General features: G+C 36.0%; 1 protein-coding gene across 1 annotated transcript in view; it reads left to right on the forward strand.

The window, feature by feature from the left end:
* Window positions 1-13,149, forward strand: part of LOC115500153 (rab GTPase-activating protein 1-like) — a 170,158-nt gene that overhangs the window by 36,321 nt on the left and 120,688 nt on the right. Inside the window, 4 exon segments of the mRNA XM_030294523.1 lie at window positions 1,964-2,198; window positions 3,084-3,288; window positions 7,157-7,331; window positions 7,906-8,063. Coding sequence (XP_030150383.1) covers window positions 1,964-2,198; window positions 3,084-3,288; window positions 7,157-7,331; window positions 7,906-8,063 — 773 coding nt within the window.

Below are 13,149 nucleotides of genomic sequence, written 5' to 3' on the forward strand. Positions count from 1 at the left end.
AAATCACATGTTTGCATGTGAACATTTCTTCTTCCTAGTCCTTAAGGAAGAGTTAAGGAAATGGAACACAGTTTTTATGTTTATAGATTTTATAAATGAGAGAAGAATGCAAGATGAACATGTATAAACACAAAATACAAACATATAAACATGTTTTCTCTCAGGGTTAGGTATATTTTTGTTATTGGCAAATAATATGAAAATGTAGGCAGTCTATCCAGCAGAAAACTTAAATTTAATTACCCTGTATACCAAAGAACAAAATAGTACTTCATAATATGTAAAATGTCTTCTCTTTGATTTAGTTTGCTCTTTTAGTGATGGCTTCCCCAGTTATAATTACTAATTACCTAAACATGGAATTGAGTGTCTTTTCTCCATCTGTGTTTAGGAAGCTGTAACTATTACTTATGTATGTTCTTTCTCTCCCCTTGGAAAACAGACTATCAAATAGGCCATCTTTTATTTACTGCAGGTGATATAGTAATTCTCCAGTTCTGAAAGAATAAGAGGCTAATTGGAACTAAGCTGTGGTTTGTTTTTCAGATGGTTTAAAAACTTGTGAAAGTAGAACTTCTGAAAAAAGAAATTTGATTGCACTTGGATGTGTAAGATCAGGCAGAACAAAGAATTAAAATTATTTGACCTGCTTTTTAGTTCCATTAGCAGTGACTGTAAACATAAAATGAAATTCACGGAAATAAACATTGTAACTGAAGCCAAGAGGCTGAACACTTGTCTGGCCTTTATTTCTAAGGCAAGAGTAGCTGACATGTTAAATTTCCTTGGGAAATGTCAGCAAAAAAAAATTTAAAACTGTTTGTTTCTCAATTATAATTTATAGCCAAAGGAACTTGAAGCTTATAGGGTTATAAAACTATGTTTGAACAGGGTTCTTTGGTAGTCCAGAGGTGTCTGTTATTATTGACATTTTCTTCCTAACTTCTGTGTTGATTTTACTGAGAAGACCTCATTCTCTGTAACAATCTCCTAGCCCCACCCATTTTAACTTTTTGTCAGGTTTAGTCTTCAGAAACCCTCCTAAATCAGCCCCTTTTGATTATGACCTTTCCTAAATTAATTCCTTTGTTAAAATTTTTTTAGTGTTTCTTGAATAAGCATTTAGTGACATTGCTGGGTTTTGTCACTTGTGGTTTTCCTTAGCATTGGAAAGCATTACTTCCTTGTTGAGCAACTAATAATAAACCATCATGACTCTAGACAAATAAATACTTGACATTACTGAAATGGAGTGCTTCTGTTGCTCAGGGCCATTTTATATGTACAAGCTTTTTTCAGGTGTCTCAGAACTTTAAGAAACTGTTAATATCAGAGAAGTCTTCCTTAGACTTATTTATAGTAGGAATGGTAAAATACATGTGAAAATTTATTACCTACTAAGTCTGTTTCTATGATAACTTTGCAAGCGAACACATTTTCCCTTTTTCTTAAGGATAAGCGAAGCCCCTAAATATAATCCCATTAGCAGCGTTATTTCTCAGCAGAGAAATAAAATTATGAATATTTTCATTGCTAGTTGAGGACACTGTAGAAAACTTACGTTTTATCGCCATAATTTTATTTAAATTTTTTTTTAAATTTACATCCAAGTTAGTTAGCATATAGTGCAATAATGATTTCAGAAGTAGAATCCAGTGATTCACCCAACAAGCGTCTTCCTTAATGCCCCTTTATCCATTTCTAATAACATTGACAGACTATCACATACATTTCCGGGCATTACTCTCAAATTCACTATACACTTTTTCATGAAAAACTGTATGTATTAAGGGAGCAGCTGCAGCTCTTACTGCAGATCTTGATTTATTCTGTTTTTAAAAAACATTCAGAAGATATCTTTGTATCAAAAGAAATGCTGACGATCTCTAGAATGTGGACCCATTTGAATTAGTACTGGCCTGTCTTTCTCACTTTGCTGATTGCATGTATTTGTGACCCTTAGATTATAGGGAATGGAAGTGAACAGCAGCTGCAAAAAGAGCTAGCAGATGTTCTGATGGATCCTCCAATGGACGACCAGCCAGGGGACAAAGAACTTGTGGAAAGGTCACAACTGGATGGTGAAGGAGATGGACCTCTTTCTAACCAACTCTCAGCTTCATCCACCATTAACCCTGTGCCATTAGTAGGCCTCCAAAAACCAGAGATGAGCTTGCCAGTGAGACCTGGACAAGGAGGTTAGGATTGCTGCATTGCTTGCTTTACTGAAGGTTAATGTTTTTATTATGTGAGTGTCCACCCTTATACTAGGTTTGATTCAGAGCAGGCAAAAAACATTATCTGTGTTTTCTAGAATCTTCAGATTTTAGATTTAAGGGGTTGTGTGAGGGGTAGGTATATGTACCATTCTGATTTCCCTTTAAATGTGTATCATTTATATCAAAGAGATAACAGTAGTTAAATGACATTGAGGTAGTCTTATTTCAGAATGTTTCAAGATTTTTCCAAGAAAGAAAGAATTTGAGTACAGTGTTGGAGATGTGGAAGAATAATGCTTGGGAAGAGATACTTGTTCCAGGCCTGAAAAGCTCTTTGGGAGTAGTTGCCAGGTTGAAAAAGGGAGGCAAAAGGCACCACAGAGGAGGAATAGGGCAGTTATAAAGGCTCACTGGGAAAGTAGAGTGTTAAAACTGTAGAGCTTTATTGGGAAAGGGAAAGCGGGGGCATTGAGAAAACATAATAAAGTGGCTAAGATGATGAATGAGAGAAATAAAGCAGTGCAGATCAGAAAGAAGACAGAGATGGGATTTTTCAGAGTGATAAAATATTAAATGTTATTTTTTTACTTAAATACAAATTATAAAGTCAAAAAAAATTAGAAGAGGCAGAAATACAAATCAGATCTAACCTCAGATCACATTTTAAATTTGGGATTAACAGTAAAGCAATTCCTAAAAATTTTGGTGTCAGTGACAGAGTTTTAATATGAAATTTCTGACTTCAATGGGCATTTATTGTGGGGCAATGAAATATTATCTCAATGTAACCTGTAGATTTTTACTTGGTGTTCATGTCAACAAAATATCAGAATGAAAGTAACCCTCTATTAACATTTCTTTCAGATTCCGAAGGGTCAAGTCCTTTCACACCAGTGGCTGATGAGGACAGTGTAGTTTTCAGCAAACTAACTTATTTAGGCTGTGCCTCAGTAAATGCTCCCAGGAGTGAAGTGGAAGCATTAAGGATGATGTCTATCTTAAGAAGCCAGTGTCAGATTTCACTAGATGTAACCCTTTCGGTGCCGAATGTATCTGAAGGAACTGTGAGGTAAGACCAGCTTCCTGAAATGTTTGTACCATTGGATCAGATTTCTGACCTATAGATTTAGAAATAATAATGAACAAAATACATAACTTCTTATTCATGTAATGTTTCATTCTTCTGGCACTTGTGTCATCTTGTCTTCCAAGGATTGTGATACTTATGCAAATTAGTCACTCATTAGAACAGTTTTTTTATATACATTTCCCCATTCCAATTATGTGTAGTACATTAAAAATTTAAATGTTTGGGGGTTAATTAAAATATGTTGGCCTGAAAATATGCCTAATAAATTTATTTATATTTTCCCTGTTCCACCATACAAATACTAGCTTGACACATTAGTTCAGTAAGAAGTTTAATATTGAATCTAACTGAACGTATTAGAATCAATAATATTAACATTATCAGAATCAACACTTTTTTAAATTTTTTTTATTTTTTAAAATTTATTTATTTATTTATTATTTTTTTTTTATTTTTATTTTTTTTATTTATTTTTTTTTTCAACGTTTATTTATTTTTGGGACAGAGAGAGACAGAGCATGAACGGGGGAGGGGCAGAGAGAGAGGGAGACACAGAATCGGAAACAGGCTCCAGGCTCTGAGCCATTAGCCCAGAGCCCGACGCGGGGCTCGAACTCACGGACCGCGAGATCGTGACCTGGCTGAAGTCGGACGCTTAACCGACTGCGCCACCCAGGCGCCCCTTATTTATTTATTTTTGAGAGACAGAGACAGAGCGTGAGCTGAGTAGAGGCAGAGAGGGAGAGACAGAATCGGAAGCAGGCTCCAGGCTCTGAGCTGTCAGCACAGAACCCGATGCAGGGTTCCAACTCACCACAAGATCATGACCTGAGCCAAAGGTGGATGCTTAACCAGTTGAGCCACCTAGGCATCCCTTTCTTCAATTAGTTTTATATCATGAATCTCTTTCCATATCAGTAAATTTGTGATGGTATATGATGGATTATTTAGAAATAACCAGTCTCTGGAGCACCTGTCTGGCTTAATTGGTGGAGTGTGGAACTCATGATCTCCGGGCTGTGAGTTTGAGCCCTACATTGGGTATAGAGATTGCTTAAAAAAATATAGTCTTACAAAAACAAAAAAAAGAACCAGTCTTTTATATTAGACATTTTAGTGTTGTTGTTGTTGTTTTTAATGAGAAAAGTACTACTAATAATGGCTAATATTAAGCTTTTATTAAATGGGTACATAAGTGCTTTACCTATAATTCTCCTATAAATAGTTATGTTTGAGCTAAATTTTTGTATGTTTGAAATTTCCTTAGGATAAATTCCTAGAAGTAGACTTACTGAGTCAAAAGGTTTCCCCATTTTCATTGTTTTTGATACAATGCCAAATAGCCATCTAGAAATATTGATCTGTTTTGTATTTTTATCAGCATTGTATGAGAATATCTATTTCTATGCCCCCAGAAGCATTTTGGGTTTTCATGGTAGTAGAATTGTACCTATATGTGGATAATAGTAGGTTACTTAATATTTAATATTTCATTCATCTGCATGTATAATTCTTCTTTTGAGTTTTTAAAGAACCATTGCACTTACACTCACAAATCCTAATTTTAATGGTATTTATTAATGTGAAACTTTTTTTTTTTTAATGTCTGTTTATTTTGAGGGAGAGAGAGAATCCCAAGCAGGTTCCACAATGTCGGCACAGAGCCCAACATGGCTCTCACAAACCGTGAGATGGTGACCTGAGCTGAAAACAAGAATCAGACGCTTAACCAACTAAGCCACCCAGGCACCCCTAATGTGAAACTTTCAGTAAAATTTGTTCAGCTCTCATTTCTGTATGCTTCTTAGTCAGTAGTCATGCCCAACTGAAGTTATACTTTGTTCTGATATATTTTAATTCTATAAATATGCAAAAGCAATTTCTCTTGCCCTATGTTTTCAAAGTTTTTATCTTATCACAGTGCCTTTGAATGTGAATTGGGTTTCCTTCCTATGTGTTTGCATTACACACAGGGACCCCTGGGGTTTCCCCAACCATGGCCTTGCCCATTCAGTGTTGAAATTGCCGTTTCTTTTCATTCCTTTCATATTTATGTCCTCATTGTCCAGGGCAGAGCCTGGAATGTTGTGGGTATCACAGAAGTATTATTGAACCAATACATTTTTGAGTGAATGACACATCTTTGATTTTCGTAATGATGTCCTTTGATTCTAGTAATTATCTTTTTTGTAGATACTAACGTTTTGTACAGTCTCTCTTATTTGCCATGAATCAGAAGAACATGTTTCATTATGAGAAAGCACATCAGTTGTTTTTTTTTTTTTGTTAAGTTTATTTATTTATTTTGAGAGAGACAGGCGATGCGAGTGGAGGAGGGGCAGAGAGAAAAGGAGAGAGAGAGAATCCCAAGCAGGCTCCATGCTGTCAGTGCAGAGCCTGACACAGGGCTTGCACTGACAAAACCGCAAGATCATGACCTGAGCTGAAACCAAGAGTTGGACACCTAACCCACTGAACCACCCAGGCAGGTGCCCCAGCACAGCAGGTTTTTTATTCTTTTTTTTTTTTTTTAATGTTTATTTTATTTTTGAGAAAAAGGGAGACAGAGTATAAGCAGGGGAGGGACAGAGAGAGAGGGAGACACAGAATCCAAAGCAGGCTCCAGGCTCTAGGCTCTGAGCTATCAGCACAGAGCCTGATGTGGGGCTTGAACCCCTGAACCATGAAATCATGACCCAAGCCGAGGTTGGACGCTTAACCAACTGACCCACCCAGGCACCCCAGTTTTTTATTCTTTAAAAAAAATTTTTTTTTAATGTTTTTTTTTATTTTTTTATTTTTTATTTTTTTTTTTTATTTTATTTTTTTAAATTTTTTTTTCAACGTTTATTTATTTTTGGGACAGAGAGAGACAGAGCATGAACGGGGGAGGGGCAGAGAGAGAGGGAGACACAGAATCGGAAACAGGCTCCAGGCTCTGAGCCATCAGCCCAGAGCCCGACGCGGGGCTCGAACTCACGGACCGCGAGATCGTGACCTGGCTGAAGTCGGACGCTTAACCGACTGCGCCACCCAGGCGCCCCTTTAATGTTTATTTTTGAAAGAGAGAGAGAGTGTGAGCAGGGAAGGGGCAGAGAGAGACAGGGAGACACAGAATCCAAAGCAGGCTCCAGGCTCTGAGCTGTCAGCACAGAGCCCGACGTGGAGCTCAAACTCAAGGACCTGAGCCAAAGTCGGACATTTAACTGACTGAGCCACTCAGGCGCCCCAGTTTTTTATTTTATTTTTTATTTTATTTTGTTTTATTTTATTTTAATTTTTTCTCATGTTTGTTTATTTTTGAGAGACAGCATGAGCAGGGGAGGGGCAGAGAGAGAGTGAGATACAGAATCTGAAGCAGGCCCGATGTGGGACTCGAACTCATGGAACGTGAGATCGTGACCTGAGCTGAAGTCGGTTGCTTAACCGACTGAGCCACCCAGGCACCCCTATTTTTTTAAATAAGAAAGAAGATTAGGTTATTTTTTAGGAGGTAATGAAAAGCACAGCTTTAATGATTCATTTTGGTACTCTAATTTACCCATTTATATAGTCTTTATTTACATACAGACTATATAAGAAACATGTACTTATTGTTTATGTCTTTCTGATTGCCTCTCTAAAAGTATAAGATTATACAGGTTTTAGTACTGTGGAATTATGTATTAATAACTTCAGTAATCCACATATGACTTATTTATCAAGACTAAAAATTAATATGGTTAGCATACCAAAAATGGTTTATATGATCTTGATAGAAAGAGGAGTCTTGAATCGTAATATGGATAACAGTGAAAATAGTCCATAATCCCTCTAAGCTCTTTATATCTTTTTTTTAACCAAACAGACTCTTAGATCCTCAGACAAACACTGAAATAGCAAACTACCCTATCTACAAAATCCTGTTCTGTGTCAGAGGGCATGATGGAACTCCTGAGAGTGACTGTTTCGCTTTCACTGAAAGTCATTACAATGCAGAGCTCTTCAGAATACACGTCTTCCGGTGCGAAATACAAGAAGCTGTAAGTCCTTACGAGAACTGTCTGCAAATGAAACTTCACCTGTACCCTCACTGTGTTGAAGTTATTGTAGTGTTTATTATGGTCACTTAAAAGCCAAATGAAATTCTGTGCTAATGTTTTATTTATTCCAGCCTGATGGGCTGAAATATAAAGAAACTAGAAGTTTGGGGAACCATAATCTTCTTGCTGAGAGTATCAGAGACCAGGGCTGCTTCTTGATTGGCTTAAATGGGCATCTTGGTTTCAGCAGTCACACATTAACAAACTGTTCTTTTAAAGCTAATTTTGTAGGATTATTTTTTATAATAAAGATATTCAGATCATCTCTAACAATTTAGGAAATTATTTTTCAGTTGGATTTCTCTTGTTCACAATCACTTCTTTTTTAAAAACCCCTTCTCATTTTAATGTTGTTTGCTTTCTAGGCCTAACAAGTTATGATAACTTAGCAAAAGACATCAATGGGGGAAAGATGTATTACTCCCCCTCCCCACACATACACAAAGCAGGTAACCTTCAGCCTTAATAAAAGTATTTTATTTCTTGTGATAACAGCCTAACACATCTGTTGTAGGTCAGCCGGATACTTTACAGTTTTGCTACTGCCTTCCGCCGTTCTGCCAAGCAGACCCCACTTTCAGCAGCTGCTGCACCCCAAACTCCTGACAGTGACATCTTTACCTTCTCTGTGTCTTTAGAAATAAAAGAAGATGATGGTAAAGGTTATTTTAGGTAGGGCATTTTATTCTATTTTTTTAAAGTGTGTATTAAAATGCTATATCATTTGTGGTTCACGAATGTCATAACTTTCATAGTATAAAATGACTGCTTTTATAGGTAGAGTTTTTTTTTTTCTTTTTTTTTTTTTTATTAGGTAGAGTTTTTTATATTGTAAGTGATAAAGAAAAAAATAGATTTGCAGAGGAAAGATTTTTTACTATTAAAAATGTTTTAGATTTTAATTCCGGTATAGTTAATATACAGTGTTATGTTTCAGGTGTACAATATAGAGATTCAAAAATTCTGTATATTACTCCATCAGTGCTCATCACAATAGGAGTTCTCTTAATTCCCTTCACCTATTTGACCCATTCCCAGCTCCCCCATCCCACCGCCAGCCACCACTCCACTGGTAACCATCATTTTGCTCTCTATAGTTTAAGAGTCTGATTTTTCGTTTGTCACTTTTTTTTCTTTGTTTGTTTGTTTCGTTTCTTAAATTCCACATAGGAGTGAAATCATATGGTATTTTTCTTTCTCTAATTTTGGAAACAGCCCAAGTGTCTATCAATAGGTTGAATGGATAAAGAAGAGGTGGTGTATATATATGTACATATACACACATAAAATGGTGTATACATACATGCATGCATATAAGGTGGTATACATGTGTATATTTATACATATATATGTTAGAATAGTACTCAGCCATAAAAAAGAATGAGATCTTGCCATTTGTAACAACATGGATGGATCTAGAGGGTATAATGCTTAAGTGAGATACGTCAAGACTGATTTCTTTCTTTTCATTCTTTTTTTTTTTTTTGGCTGAGTAATATACCATAGAATGAATGTGTGTGTGTGTTGTGTATGTATTGTATACACAACACACGCACATATATGCACACATGCACATATCTATACATACATATACACACCCTACATCTTCTTTGTCCATTCATCTATTGATGGACACTTGGCCTGCATCCATAATTGGGCTGTTGTAAATAATGCTGCAGTAAACATAGGAGTGCCTATATCTTTTTTAATTAATGTTTTCATATTCTATGTGTAAATACCCAGTAGTGGAATTACTGGATCATTTGGTAATTCTATTTTTAATTTTTTGAGGAACCTCCATATGGTTTTCCATAGTGGCTGTACCAGTTTGCATTCCTACAAACTATTCACAAGGGTTCCTTTTTCTCCATATCCTCGCCAGCACTTGGTATTTCTTGTCTTTTTTGATACTAGCCATTCTGACACATGTGAGATGATATCTCATTGTGGTTTTGATTTGCATTTCCCCAATGATTAGTTATGTTGAGCATCTTATCATATGTTTGTTGGCCACCTGTATGTCATTTCTTTTTATGTCTTCTACCCGTTTTTAAATTGGATTATTTGCTTTTTGGGTGTTGAGTTGTATAAGTTCTTTATATATTTTGGATACTAAACCTTTATTGGATATATGTCATTTGCAAATATCTTCTCCAGTTCAGGAGGTTGTCTTTTAGTTTTGTTGATTGTTTCCTTTGCTGTGCAGAAGCTTTTTATTTTGATGTAGTCCCAATAGTTTATTTTTGCTTTTGTTTCCCTTGCCTCGGGAGACATATCTAGAAAAATATTGCTGTGGCCCTGTGTCAGAGAAGTTACTGCCTGTGCTGTCACCTAGGATTTTTATGGTTTTAGGTCTCACATTTAGATCTTTAATCCATTTTGAGTTTATTTTTGTGTATGGTGTAAGAAAGTGGTCCAGTTTCATTCTTTCACATGTTGCTGTCCAATCTTCCCAGCATGATTTGTTGAAGAGACTGTCTTTTTCCCATTGTATATTCATTCCTCCTTTGTCAAAGATTAATTGACCATATAATTGTGGGTTTATTTCTGGGCTCTCTATTCTGTTCCATTGATCTATGTGTCTGTTTTTGTGCCAGTACCACACTGTTTTGCTTACTGCAGCTTTATAGTGTATCTTGAAATCTGGGATTATGATACCTTCACTTCTGTTCTTTTTCTTTTTTCAGATGTTAATTTTGAGAGAGCAAGAGCACATGCGTGTGAGCGGGGATCAGGACAGAGAGAGAGAATCCCAAGCAGATCCCAAATAGATTGAGCAGGGCTAGATCTCAGGAACTGTGAGATCATGACCTGAGCTGAAATCAAGAGGCAGATACTTAACCGACTGATCCATGCAGGCTCCCCTTGTTCTTATTTTTCAAGACTGTGCTGGCTATTCAGAGTCTGTTGTGATGCCATACAAAATTTAGGACTAATTTTTCTAGTTCTGTAAAAAATGTTGGTATTTTGGTAGAGACTGAATTAAATCTGTAGATTGCTCTGGACAGTATGGACGTGTTAACATTTGTTCTCTCAGTCCATGAGCGTGGAATGTCTTTCCATTTCTTTGTGTTGTCCTCAGAGTACAGGGCTTTCACCTCTTTGGTTAAGTTTACTCCTAGGTATTTTATTATTTTTGGTGCAGTTGTAAATGGGACTGTTTTCTTAATTTCGCTTTTCCAGAGACAATATTTGAAGAATTTTGAAGCTATTAAAAAAAATTCTTTCATGTGGGAAAATATGTCCTATTACCATGTTCTTTTAGACTGCTGATGTGAAATATGACAGAAGCTAAGCCTGCTGGATTTGTAGCTGCTTTTGTTTTGCTGGGTTTTTTGGTCTTATTGGCTGGTTACTTTGTTTTAATAATCTAAAGATCTTAAGGCTGTTGAAATCAAGTTTTACTATTATAGTTTATCTGTATACATTGGAAGAGAAGAAATGAGGTATGTGTGTCTGAAGTCTTAACCTTGCAGATAGGGTCAGAAATAACTGGCTTGGGGTTTTAGGTATAATGATAATTCTTGGTAGTGAAAAGAACTCTGGGACAGAAATAAAAACTTTAGTTTAATTATTGTTACTATTAACACTGTGGCCTTTTCCAAGTTTCTTTATATCTCCTGGCAGAGGTTTCCTTATCTATAAAATGAGGTGGCTAGATTCTAAAGTCCTTTCTAACTTTAAAATACTGTGGTCACAAGATGATCGATTTTTCTTTTCCCTCCATAACCCGTATCACACATTGGGTGCTTCCTGGATCATAATTGATTGCTGCATATTAAAGTCTCTTTCCTCCTTGACTACCTCATAAAATGAGTAAAATGGAATTACATCAAAATATGAATGATTTTCTACTAGTTTGCTTTTAAATTAGAAAGCACAATGGCTGGTTCATTTGTTTTGGGTAACGCTTGGTCTCCCTGCAGACTTTTGGAACTATCCTGCCATCTGGTGGCAAATTTAGTGTACCGTGCAGCTTCACCTTTGATTTGTTCACTGAAGTATGAGACTTTGCTGTGTGGTGTGTGCCTTGCCATCAGCTGTGTTTCTGCTCTCACAGCAACCAACACTGGGATGTGCTGCTTCCCACCGAATGCATACCTACCCTAGGAAGTGGAAATTATAATCTACGAACTTTGTAATAGTTATTTTCCATTTTAAGGAACAAAAGTTTCTTTAAACTGCATTTTTTTTTCTTTAGTTAAGATATTTATGTAGATCCTGTTTGTAAATTTCAATTACAAATAGAAACAATTCTAAGCTCTCTCAGAACCATTAGGACTAGTTTTCTTCCTTCTGAACTCAGGCATGTTCAAGGTAGATCAGTCATCCCTGTTCCATTCACCCTCATACCAAGGAAATACTATATGGAAATGCCATATAGAAAATTTCTGGATGGCCATTTTGCTCTTCACATTTGTTGGGGCTTTGTTCTGTTTTTGTTAATGTGATTTTATTGAATTTGTAGTTTATAGTAGAAAAGAGTGTTGTGTAGCCTTATTATAATGAACTTGTTGAGAAGTTCTTTATCAGATTGAACTTGCTGAATGCAAGTTTTTTTAAACCAGTGATTCTGTAATATCTACAGAATTTATCTACAGAAATAATCACTGAGATATGGAGAGAATTATCAAGATGGTTGCTCCTCTTAACACTATATATAATAACAAAATTAAAAAGTGGAAATTGAATGTTGGCCAAAATAGCATGATTAAAGTATGATGCATTTCATAATATTAAGTATCGAAACATTATGTTGTATACCCCAAGTTAACATAATGTTGAATGTCAGTTATATTTCACTAAAAACATAATATAATAGTGCACCCATATGACTTAGCACCTATCCAAAAAATAACAGTATATATAAGTAACCATAGCACAACATAAATTGTGGTTTTACTATAACATAAATATACATAAAGTGCTGTGGCAAGAATTAGTGTCTTCTTTTCGTCCCTGAAAAAGTATACTTCTTATGTTAATTAAAATTGGAAATCTACTTTCCATTTAGCCCTTGGGAAGATGGAGCATTTTCACTTATACCATTCAAAGCACTTTTTTTGTCTCATTTAATCTACCACCTAACCCTATTAGATATGCTGGGTATTTAATATATTCCTTGTTTTATGGGTAAAGAAACCCAGAGAAGTTAAGCCTGGACCTCAGTATTGTAATTTATACAGTAGGAAGTAAATGTGAAATTATTTGGGTGGATCCATTCAGTGATATAATGACAATACTAGAAATACAATCCAGGGGCGCCTGGGTGGCACAGTTGGTTAAGCCACCCATTTCGGCTCAGGTCATGATCTCTGTGTTTAAGTTCCACATCAGGCTGACACCTCAGAGCCTGGAGCCTGCTTGGAATTCTGTGACGCCCTCTCTCTCTGCCCCTCCCCTGCTATTTCTCTCCCTCACCTCTCTCCTCTTTCAGTCTCAAAAATAAACATTAAAAAAAAAAAAAAAAAAAAGGAAGAAATTTAATCTAGAGTCCCTGACAGTAATGAAGCGAACTTCCACTGCTTAACAGTCTCCACTCTGCTTCCTGTTAATATAGTTTTTCCTTGCACTTCAGCCTTAGGACACCGGAAGCAACTTTATATCTTTTGTCTTTTTAAATACTGCTGAAAGGTGGGATTATGTGTATTTCTGTGTCAGCACGCACAGAACATAAACACTAGTGTATCTGTTATCAGTTGAAAATTGATAACCTGTCTATATCCTTATAGATGAAATTTCTGTCAACCACAAATAC

Source organism: Lynx canadensis, chromosome D4 (genome assembly GCF_007474595.2).
Source record: "Lynx canadensis isolate LIC74 chromosome D4, mLynCan4.pri.v2, whole genome shotgun sequence".
In the NCBI taxonomy this organism is placed as follows: domain Eukaryota; kingdom Metazoa; phylum Chordata; class Mammalia; order Carnivora; family Felidae; genus Lynx; species Lynx canadensis.